This window comes from Lepeophtheirus salmonis, chromosome 9 (assembly GCF_016086655.4).
Source record: "Lepeophtheirus salmonis chromosome 9, UVic_Lsal_1.4, whole genome shotgun sequence".
In the NCBI taxonomy this organism is placed as follows: Eukaryota; Metazoa; Arthropoda; class Copepoda; order Siphonostomatoida; family Caligidae; genus Lepeophtheirus; species Lepeophtheirus salmonis.
In genome coordinates this window covers 1,548,608-1,561,397 of record NC_052139.2, presented here as the reverse complement: position 1 = coordinate 1,561,397, position 12,790 = coordinate 1,548,608, and the positions used below count along the sequence as shown (strand labels likewise).

The following is a 12,790-nucleotide window of genomic DNA, read 5'->3' as shown; positions in this document are numbered from 1 at the left end:
ACCTATATATATATTTAACCAAAAAAGTAGGAGAAAAAAAAGTTAGAATACGTTTTGGTATAAATACGTAAATAACTAATTTGATAAATATAAAAAAACAACCACATTTTTTGATAATAAGCTTTCAATATTTATGTAGTTTGTTTTTTGTATTTATATATATAAGGAAGAGGCTTTCTCATTTCCGGGAAAACGAAATTTTAAATTACGAGATCCCGGGAATTATTGTGATCCCCATAGTAAATAATTAATAATTTTTAATATTTATGTACTTTTATTTATATTTTCAGAAAAAATAACACATATATAAAAGATATTTTAATAAAAATGTTATTTCCAAATTATAAATATTTACTACATTTTTAAATAACTCGGAGAATAGTCTGAATTCCAAGGCCCAAAAAGGCTAATTGATTCTTCTACAAAGACTATGACATTGAACTCTTTACTTGTAATAAACAAGATAATTGACACATTACGAATTTATTGTTAGTTTATTTCATTTTTTAACGAAACCTCCCTTCATTTATACTATATTTTTATTATAGAGAAAATATTAGACATTAGGAAAAATGTTTGAGAGGTGAAAAATAAAAAAAGATCAAAACTAGAAAAGTTAGACAAGCTGCAGGTTACCGTGATGAGAAGGAAATAAATACAAACCCTACTTTTGAATAAAGAAAGAAATTAATAGGAATTACGGGGATAATGACACTTGATTCTACTCCGAGTTCAACAAAGATTCAGGCTTCAAACTTCCAAGGAGCAACCCCTTATTATTACTCGCGATGTTTCAGTAGTACAATCAGTAGTGCATACTTTATACTTAGATGTTTTCTCTTTTAGAACAAATGATAATAGTTCACTAAAAAAAGGATTTTCCAAATTGCCAACTAAAAAAAAGCTGATACTATTTTCTAAAATATATTTTATATACCTCTGCACAGCGATTTAAAAAAATATTAAATGCTTGTATATCCACATAAAAGACAAAGAAAATGATGTGATCACCCTATAAAAAGGATGAATAGTATGGAAGAAAGCAGTTGAGCTGTCATGGCGTTTTATTAGATTATCTTCGATCTGCTATAACATCAAGGATATAAACACAAACCTCACTCCATATTTAGTAATGCTATAGATTGAAACTACAGCAATGTAGAGTCTTAAATATACCCATATCCATCAAGTAATTAAACTAACAACTCAACAAAGATTCTTTATGTCTTACACCCACTAGTGATAATTTTATATTTATTGTTAATTCTTAAAAAGTAATAGTAAATAATGAAAATATCTTCGGTAAATATAAAACTATGTCCTTGTAGGAATTACAAAAAGAGTGTAATTTCGTTATATGTCGTACTGAGTGGAGCATTAAAATCTGAATACCTTGGATTTTAAAATTTAACAAGACATAATTTATTAACTAATAATAAAATTTCAACAAAAATAAGCTCTATTAATCATTAATATTCCTGCACAATGATGGCTTCCAGGTGGGGGAAGGCCTGGCGCTCTCTACGGATGAAATCCCCCATTGTTGGCTGACAGTGGCTTGTAGGACCTTGGTGTTTGAATAAGGGACAATGCAGTCTTTCACTTTGACATCCATCCAAAAGTAGTAGTCAAAGGGGTTGGCATCAGGGCTCTAGGGGGCCAAAAGTGTCAAAAAGTGTTCGAAATAACTCAAAAGGGTCTTGCAACGGAAGAGATACGTTTCTTTCATTCCTGGTGTCAAAAGGCGCCTCTCCACCCTCACTAGGCTCTTTTCACCCACTTTTTTGATAGCTCTCTGGACAATCTGGTATGAAACTCCTCATTGACTTGAGGGAATTGGCCGGGGCTTTTTTATTTAATTCCTCCGGGTCAAGTTTGGAGATGTTTAAAGAGCCCTTCTTTGAATTCCGTACCCCAATTAGAGATACAAAATAATGAACAAGCTCATATTTTTGTTGATTTTTTTTTGTTAAATGAAAGTTATAGAAACGCGTAAATGTGATATAAAATCCGGGAAGACGGGATTCTATAATTCAAAAACGTACATATTTCTAACTATAGGAAATTATATGAACATTATAAATACAAAAGTCTATAATTTCAAGTATCATCCACATTGATATTATGTAGGAAGATTTAATGGATCTCACTCAGTGTAAGAAGAATGTGTGAGTGAGTGAGCGGGAAGTATCATCAACAATAAAACAAGAAATAAATACGTTTTGAGATCCTTTCATTATTTCTTTTTTGAAGAAGAATATTCTTTTAGAAGAGTGTTTTTTATTCATCTTATGTAGGAGTGTACAATACATGGATTGTTTTTCCCCCATCTTTCATGTATATATTGTAGACCCATATCTTCATAAATATGAATCAAAGGGGTAGGAATAACATTTCAACAACAAAGCTTTCGTGTTTTTTCCCCTCCTCAGATTTTTATCACCTTCATCTTGTTTTCATTTATATAAAGTTCCTCTTTACATTACTTAATTTATTACGATAAAACAACTGACAATCATAGCTACTCATTACACACTAATGTCAGTACAAACAAAAAAATATCAAAGGAGTTTGAGCAGTGGTTTTAAAACAATGATGTTTAGTATATTCTATTTATGTATGTTGAAGATGTTCCTTAGAGAAAATCTTCCTCTTTAAAGAGGACACATTGCATCAAATTAATAACAATGATGGTATTTATTAGTATAATTTGTATCACTGTTGACTGATTGACGATTTGTCAACAGAGTGTGGACACAAAACATGATAAAAAAGCTCATTGATATATAATTGTGGAGGGGGAAAGAAATCATTAGCATAAAAAGGAGAATCTAGCATATTTAAAGTAGCATTACTGCAGAGAAAATGTAATAGTTATCTTCAAATTCAAATATATTTATTCTATTTTGCATTTTTCTTAATGAATTTACTCGAAAAATAGGTTAAAAAAATTATTTTAGAGATAGATGTTAACACACAACTAGTTCTTAAATAATAATTAAAAAAAAAAAAGAGTGCACGCATGAACTGTTTCATTATCTAATCGCTATACTAAGTTTTTTCTAAACACCTCCGCTCTTTAGTAATGAGACATTAAAGTAATAAAAATACAAAGATAAAATACTAATTAATTGCAAGTTTTGGGTTTTTCTCTATACTACTCTTTCCACTTATTAATGCTTTTAATATTGATTGGTTGAACTCGAATAAAATGTTGTTAAATACAAACAAAACTCTTCCATTAACACGTCCTTGATATTTCATTAAATCACAATACTCTCTTCCGAAAAGAAAAAGATAAAAAAAACTCAAATCAGTTTGTATTTCGCCCATTTTTCCCAAATATAAAAATTATAATTTAAACATGGAAATTTGGAATTCTTCACATCTTGTGAAAGCTCATGGAGTGGGATTTGTGTTTAATTCATTCTTCAGACGTTTGCTTGCAGAATATCTACTAAAACGTTAGCTAAGCTACTCTACTCCAAAACATTACTCAAATTGATAGGGTTGCGTGAAATCTTTGATGTTTATTTTTTTTACACGAACAAAGTGCCAAAGTGCTTAGGGTTTACAACTCTAATTATAAGCTCATAAGCCACATCAACATGACAAGGCAAGGAATAAAAGAAATATGTGAGCATGTACATGTAAACATGATATACAAAGCTTGAATCTTGTTATTTTCTTTCTTTCTCCTATGCCTTCTCTATTAACAGCATGAACTTCAATCTTTCTTCAAAAGGGAAGGAGTAGAGAGGAGGGGGGGATAAGGGGAGGGAGACGGAGGAAAATATCAAACAATTGTCAGGAAATAAATAGAAACCATTAATCATAATTGCACCATGTATTTTTCTTCTTCTTTTTGTTATGATTATTATTCGACAAAAATGAGTAGTAAGAATATAATAAAAAGGCTTTCTATGTTATATATGTTTGCAGAAATGAACATTATATAAAGTTTACCTACCTGTTTAGGAGGGTACTACTTATGTTCGTTAGTTATTTATCCTTAAAACAAATAATAGTACTCATGATTTCCTTACTATGCAATTATTTTAGAAATTAAGGACAATTTTATTTGTAAGGCTTGTGCTTAAGACATTCAGGTCTCGTTAATCATTTCCACTTGGATATGTTGCATATCCCTAGTTTCACAGATAGACGGCGCTATTATTTTTTTTATCTCATTTTCAGCTAGTACAACCCTTTTAAAAACAGCTTTCAAACTTTCATGACATTTTTTTTTGTGTTTTCTGAATTATTTTGATAAGTGTGACATTACTTCAATTATTTCCAAAATAATGGATCATAAAAAAACTTTGTGTGTTCATTTTAAACTGTTTCCTAAAAGTAAAAATACTCTTCAAGCTAAGTAGTTGGGTGAAAAATGTTTTCAGGGCTCTGCTCAATGAAACGATTTAAAAAAAAAAAAAAAGTAATAATGTATCTAAAAGATCAATTTTCAACGGGGAAATGCTTGGGACTTTTCACCCATGTCTTATATATATAAGGATCGAAGTAATTTGCCAGGAAATATTTTAGTAGCTGATAATTTTACCTGGAACAGATTTTGCAGACTTTTTATATTATCTATTCGAATGTTATTGTTGTGTCTCGATCGAATTAATTATATAGTAATGACATGAAGAAAAAAAGAAATTAATATCACTTGTCGACTATTGCAAATGAATTTTAGAGTATATACTGTTCTTATTCGATATTCAGTTGCATACCTTCAGTGGATCAATCATTTTTGCGGATTTCAAATAGTATTCCAAATTGGAAGAGTTTCTAAAAATACCACCGTATATTAATATAAATTTACAACTACGACCAAATTTAAATTTTATAATTGTACAAAGTTCATACGAGTTGACCAACACACAAAGCACAAAAGTACTTTTGGTTCTTTTTTTAAATGTACTTTTATTCAACTATTAATTTGTTACTGATATATCGAATATTACAGTTAGGCCATAAAAATTATGAATTATATGCCTTAAATTTTTTGTAGAAAAATAATTTTGATTAAATAGAGACGACCAATATTCATTAATTGAAGAATGTGCACATTTCGCTTACATGGAAAGACAAATTAGTCACAATCTCCTCTACAAATTGTTTTAAATTGCTCTCAAATTTAATCAAAATTATAAGTATTTGCGACAATTTAGAATTAAACCTTTTATCTAAATATTCAATTCTTCAAAAAATATATAAATATACAGATATGTAAATACAAAATAACAATTTGGACAAAAACTTAACAATATATATTTACATTCATTGAAACACATATTAGATTACTTGAAATTAAAGAAGACAAAATATGTATGTGTGTATTTAAAAAAAGAATATAATTTTTTGTCTATTTGTAAGAGTCGGCTAAAGTTTACAATTTAATTATAGCATTCATGTAAAAATTACATTAATGTTCTAAAAAAATTAAAATACCCTTTTATTTCTACTATGATACTTAGAATTTAATATTAGTAGTTGATAATTTAATAATGTGTAAGTTGATAACAATTATGTCAAACAATGTTAAATATTTTTATGCCTTAATAACTTTTTAAATGAAATTATCTTATTTACAAATATCTAGAAGAGCATTTGGAATGAAGGCCAGTAAAATAAATTACTACATACCTTTATTAATTTTTCCGTTCCATTGTCCATTTCGTGATACCACTCAATATAAGCTACGATGCAGGACATGTCTACTTGACATTTGAAGGTTGCGCTTTGACCTGGTCTTGCTGTTACATTGTTCATAATATTTTGTATATTTGGTTTTCCGCAGGTTTTGACTGTGAAAAAAATAATTTAAAAAATGTCAATTTATCTGAATTTGATATGAAACAGTTTATTTTATGGTAACTTTCTGTTTTTGATAAATATGTACTATAAATGGTGTTAATATATTATTAGTGATTTTGTACAAGATGATTTTACATGTGGAAATCATAAAATGAACTGAAGCATTTTAAACTTTAAATAGATTTTAATTTACACATATGATCAGAGTAGTTTTATAGTTATGTAACTTCTAGTAGTAGGCTGATATATTACAAGCCCACACGGTTTATTGCCGTTTTTACAACTATATCCTAGTATTCTTTAGCTATTCGTTGACTCTTATTTGTACCAATTTGTTTTATGCAACATATTCAATTGCTAGCATATAATTAGTTATTAGTTTTTTTTTGAGGAGCATTTAACACTAAATACAAACAAATGCCAAGATACCTTTTAATAGGTTTAATGAGTGTTTTGTCAAAAATATGATAGAAATTTCAATCTTATAGTCCAATCTTATATTTCTATTCACCTTTCCAAAATATATTGTATATCAGAATGAAAAAAATATTGAAAAGCAGGACCCTTTTTGGTAACATAATAGATATAAATCCAACCAATATAAAGGAGGGATAATTATATATTGCCTATCCAGAGTGTTGATTGTGTGATGGCAATAAGGTTTTGGACATTCAACACATTGAATTTCCAATATTTTATTTTTTGTCAAATCTACCTGGCGCGGTTAAAAAAAGGATGACTTTTTTTCTGCTACGTTTTAACACTAGCAAGTAGATACTTTTAATTTTACTGTAAATCCTCAACATGCGCCATACGCCGGCTTGAGTATGAAAATATTTAAAAAAAAGTAAAATTTGGTTATTCTGATCAAAACCACAAATTGAAATACAATTTCATCATATGTAACTTTAACAGATCAAAATGAAATGAGGTCATCAATTAATAGTTGGTAATTATAAAAATAGTAGATTTTATAATAAAAAGGAGGGTATGATATGAGCAACTTACATCTCTATTACAATCTCCTGGGATTTTTGTAAATATACCTTTAATGGGGGAGATAGAGATGCACTGATTACGAATGAGTAAACATTATAGTATTACATTTACTGCCACCTGATCTAGTATTTACCTTTAATGTCCATAAACATAATAAAAATCCTTGCTCTAGGATTAACTGTGAATTGAATCTATTCACGTTTAGGTCAACAATTTTTTAGGTTGTTGAGCACGTTGTCCAATATTCCACGTCACTCCATACAATCTCCATTATTCAAATTATAAGTTGTAACTTTCAACAATTGATTGTACAATTTCCAACCAAATAATGAGTTATAAAAACAAAACTGGGATTGGATTTTTTAATACAAATATATGTTTAAATCGAGCGCAGTCTCATAATTGCCTGGTCTGGGTAACAAATTGTATTAATTGTTTAAAAACCACTTTATAATTAAAGAGTACACACTCCATTAGGCATAGATTTAATAACATGAAATCCAGTATTTCCCCAAAAGACGACTTTAGTAATTTGTACCTAGCGTTGTATACAATTTAGTATTGTTTGAACACTCATCAAAGATGTACCCTCACAAAGATAAAATATACAAAGTTTTTCCTCTTTTCTTCGATAAAGGCGGAAATACTATTCAATGTTGTCCCGATACCTTATCAGCCAATTACGGTTTCGTTGATTCCTTTCATGTAATCTTAATGCCAAAGATACAATACCTTTGGGAAGGGCAATTGTCCCAAAATGTGGATGAAATAATTAAAATTGTCGTGTCCAACAATTTGTAAGCTCTGTTTTGATTGCTAATGCCATCAGCATTAGTGTTACAAAAAAGTATAAATCCTTTAGTATTATAGATCTTCTTTTAAAAACATCTCATATTTTAAGTTTGAAGGTGCCACGCGTTGAAGAGTCTTTGTTTGGCAGCCATCAATTGTGAACGTTGTAACGGAATTTGTAAAAATGGATAAAGTCGGTCCTAACTAAAAGATAGAATACTCTCATTTAAAAGGCTTTAGCCCAACCAATATCAAAGCCCGTGTGGACTCTCCTCTAGGTGAGTCTGTTATTTCGTTTCCAAAAGTAAATATTTGGGCTGTCAAGTTTGACGAGGTTGTAGGAGCTGCTAAGATGAGCATCGCAGTCATTGATCAAATGAGTTGACAACTTAATAAATTGTGAACAAATTCACCTTTCGGTACTGGTAGATCTTCTAATGAAAGTTTGCAAGCTAGTAGACATTCTAAGCATTTCAAGAAATGTGGTATATCGTATATTATCTGAAAGTTGGACATTAGAACGCTGTAGGACGATAGGTGCTTTGTTTGCTCATATTATAGCAAAAAGTGTATTGTGAATAAGTTTCTATTTAGTTTTTTGCGAAGTTTCACAGCAATCAGCATTAATTAACGATTAGTTATAAAAATGACTAGTGTAATATATTTTTAGATTTAACCGCCTGCTTATACCTTTTGCAAATTTAGACTAAGACAATACAAATGAAAAAAAAACCGGATAACATATCTAAATTCAATGATTTTCAATGAAAAAAGTCTAATATGAATAAATAAAAGTTTGATAATACGCACAAATTAAATATGTTTGTCTATATTTATCTTTTAATCTTCTTGTAAGTGGATTAGAAGATAGTTAATTATCTGTTTCTTTTTTTTCTTCCAAGAAAATATAAAAACACTGAATACTGCATTCATTTTTTTAAAAATCCTTTTCAATTGTTCTATATGTATGGTGCATACTTATACAGATATACTTAATAAACTTTAAAAAATAATAATAATTCATATCTGGCTACAAAAAAATGGTTGAGCTTTTTAAGATACATTAAATCTCTGTTACTTCAAAGCACCCTTTCATACTCCATACAGAGACAAAATTTTCCTTGTGGTATCTTCTGTTCATCTTTTTTTGTTTCACCTTATATATAAACTATTTATGTATCAAATATATATTTCTTGACTCACACTGTACTCCATAGAAACCCTTTTTACTTTAATCATTTTTTAGTTATAATTTTTTTTTTTTACAATTTTGTTTTCTCTTCTACGCTAGAGTTGCAAAATATTAACAAACAGCGACAATGGAACAAAATAACAACAGATTGTTGATCTCATTCCTGCTTATCACTCTGTAAAAGAGGTCGCAGACATTGTGAATTGCTTTTTTCAGCTTGCCCGTGAGGATAAGAGCTTCATTATCAGTGGCAAGAGCATCTTGCCACTGAACATAATTCTTACTGAAGACTTATTGAATAGTGGGGCATTTGAAATTGAGGCCTGCCAAACCAGAAGGGGATAAAATAGGTTTAAAAATCCTGATTGAATATCAAGCATCCCAAAAGAGAATTAATGATGCCAACAAAACTCAGCACCTGTCCTTATCCCCATAACAACTCAAGCTTTGTGCAATGATTGTGTAAGCCTTGTATGATTAATCTCTCCAAAAGATAAATTTGGAGAATGAAAGGAAGTAGAAGATAAAATATTTCGAATCGATAATGCCCAGTTTCATACTTATTTATTGGTTTAGAACTAATTAGCTCTTTGTTTACAGTATATAAAATTTAATAATATTTTCTCCAATTACCATTTTTTATCATGAATTACCAGATATTATAAAAATGATAAAAGTAATTAATTTGTTTTTCCATTTTTGACTTGGCTCAAGTTTTTGATAAATTTCATATGTGGTTTGTATTTTTTTATACAACATTAACATTTTTTTTAATTATAAGGAGAGTGGCTTTAGTTTTTTTACTATTTACTTAAACAAAAATTTACTTAATAGTTTGGTTTGTTTTGATTATTCAATTCGAATAGAGTGGAATTTTCTACGTTGACTAGAGAGCTTGCGTAATTTTTAATTAAATTTAGTGCTGTATTACAGTTGAAATGTTTTTTTTGTTTGTTTGTTTTCGATTTATAGTAATTTCTAGAATTCATCACTATGTAGTTAATATAGAGGGTCTGTCAGTATTACTTTCTTTTTAAAATGTGCGGCAATCAATGTGTGGAAATAATACATTGGTGGGGTTTCGTAGAAATATAATTAGTTGCTATTATTCATTGGAGTAGTGAGTCACATGAACTGCTTTTGAAATAAATATTAGCAAAAAATGGTTCAAAGAATATTGTAGACAATTTAACGAACTGTATTTTAACTCTTGAGTTTGGATTAGTACAATTTATGACAATCAATTAACACAAAAAACCATTTCATCTATTTATTTTCACAATTTGTACATGATTCATTATTTTTTGGATTACGAATAACTCTACGAATATAGATGTTGCAGAACTAAAAAAGACTATTGTCAGGTCCAACACCATTCAAGGATTCTAAACTAGTACAAGTGGTCAAAATCAGGTAATTAGGAAAAGGTTTATTTTGGAAAATCAGAATTTTTAAGCTCTGCGCAAAATAGTCAATCAGTAATCATCTTATCAAGACACTATACAACATTGTTAAACATGTTGTTATATAAATATTTCATTTATTTGTATACATTTATTAACATTATAGAACAGTAGTTCTTAGCCTTATTAGAGGTAATGAACACTGCAAGCTTCTTCCTTGCATTCATAGACCCCCTAAATAATTTAAAAAAGAATGAAATCTTCATGACATAAATAAAAAATATAGTTTATTAGTCCTCAAAATGAACTGTGCAGCAGTTGCATCCAAAAAACACTTTGTTCAAGGAAAAAACCAACAAAACATGAATTTCACAACAAAATGTAACTCAATTAATATTGGCTGCACATCAATTTGTCTTTTCCTGTTGCCTTTCGAAAAAAAGCAAAGAAATGCGTGTTGTCAACTTGGCAAGTGCCACTCTCATATCGTTTTTGCCAGAGAGTATGTTCCTTTTTATATCAACCATCCTCGAAAATGATTTCTCACAAAGATATGTTGTTGCAAACGGTATGCAAATCTCCAGGCTTTTCTTTGAAATAAGAGAGCAAGGTACAATATGCTGATAACAAAATGTTGACAGCGTTGTTGGCTTGAAGAGTTGCAGTTGAAGATGAATCTCTTCAACTTGAATTCAGCAAATTATTACATATTCCATCTTCATGCTGCTTAAAGAAAGGTTCCTTCAAATTTCCGGGTGTTAAACTAGAATTGCTTAACCAGACAGTGCAAATCATGCATTGAGGACGCTGACTCCTAACACGTTTCTTTATAAATGTGAATCCATATTGTACGTATTCGTCAGACGTACAAATGACATACAATCACTAAGTCAAAATTTGACTACTTGTACCGAGTTCCCTGTAACACTGATATCAAACCTTAGCAAGATGGTCTGATCATCTGTAGCAAATGATGATTAAGTGGAGTAAAACGTCACAAGTATCACTAATGGCCTAAATTTTTACTATGTAACACATTTTTACGAAGTAACTAAATATTAGTAAAATTACACCGAGAAAAAAGCTGTTTTGAATCTCACAGCATATCTTCCCCCTTGCCTTCTCATTTTGGTATCCCGTCCTCTATGAGCAATTCAATGCTGTTGCGGCACACACACACTGAAAGCAGTTGACCCGGTTGAACATCACGTCAGTGGATGCGGGGCTTGCCGAAACCCTGAGAGTGTCTCACCGAACTCTTGGGCTTTGATCGAACCCAGGTTAAGAACCATTGTTCCAAAACCTCTTTATCAAAATAGAGAAAACAAAAATATTAAAATATCAATGTTTCATGCATTAAATGTATGGAAAATGGTAAACGTCACTTATATATTATATTTTTTTTAAACTTTAAACATGTACCATCATTTTGTAACAAAAATACAACTGTTATCTTTAATAAAACTTGTTTTATTGCCTTCGGTGTGGAGAAAGTTATGTTGTTGTAGCCCGTATACATAATTATTCATTACAATTAGTAAACGTTTCTTCAATACGGTGTCTTCTTATTTACTCATAATATCGAGTTATTCGTTTTTTTCCTTTTTTTTAAAGCTTTCTTTGTAGAACAATTAGTTAATACCTATTAAAATATCTTTGGAAGGTTTTTTTTTATTTATTTATCAAAAGTACTTGAAGAAAAAAAATGTTATTAATTAGAGAAGGAAGAATATAAGAAAGAAATGGGAATAAAAAGAAGGGGAAAGGGCTATTTTGTTTCCTTCGTTATTCCTTAGCATTATAAGGAGATCAATCACTTTTAAGAAGAAGAAGAAAAAGGGAAAAGAATAGAATTACGACTATTTATTCTCTTCTTTTTCTAAAAGAAATATATAAGTATTATATGTACATAAATGTAAGCCCCTTGGAATGTGTCTATTTTTCGTTCATATACAATTACACTCATGTTTCTATTGTTTTATTATCTCACAAACAGAAATTATTGCATTAAAAACCCAAAATATGAACGTTCAAAGAATATTTTAATTAATAAAAAAAGTCAAAATCAAACAATGAGTTTTCAATTATTTATGAAAAATATTTCACATAGGTATTCCCTCACTTTGCAAGGTGTTTTATATAATAAAAAATCCACATAAATGAAATAAAATAAGCATTAGTTCTACAAGTATATTGTTTAATGGGTTTTCAATTTTTTTTATATTCATTTTGTGTGTTTATTCATTTCAAGGGTCAATGGCATACATACATATATACAAGAGATATGAAAATACTGATGCATAAAATTATAAAGCTTAATTGTTCGTGGATTATAAAGCATTATGCTGCAAAGTTGTTGTTTTTTCAAATACAGAGATAATAGTTGTAAAAAGGAGTTATGGCAGTTTAAAGGGATTAACTAACAAGGTGATGGCATAAATACAATAGGTAGTATGGATTTTTGGTACGTTATATAAAAAAAGAAAACGGAAATCTACATGATAACTCTAAATGTTTGAAAAATGTTGAAAAAAGAGGAACTTAGCCGTCATAGGGTTTCATAAGAAGAGCTTCTAGCAGC

At 29.4% G+C, this 12,790-nt stretch overlaps 1 protein-coding gene across 1 annotated transcript in view; it reads right to left on the bottom strand.

Moving 5' to 3' along the window:
* The window catches only part of LOC121124794 (kazal-type serine protease inhibitor domain-containing protein 1), a 141,211-nt gene that overhangs the window by 115,940 nt on the left and 12,481 nt on the right, over nt 1–12,790 (bottom strand). Inside the window, exon 2 of the mRNA XM_071890985.1 lies at nt 5,653–5,813. Within this exon, the coding sequence (XP_071747086.1) occupies nt 5,653–5,813 (161 nt within the window). The remainder of the gene's footprint in view (nt 1–5,652; nt 5,814–12,790) is intronic.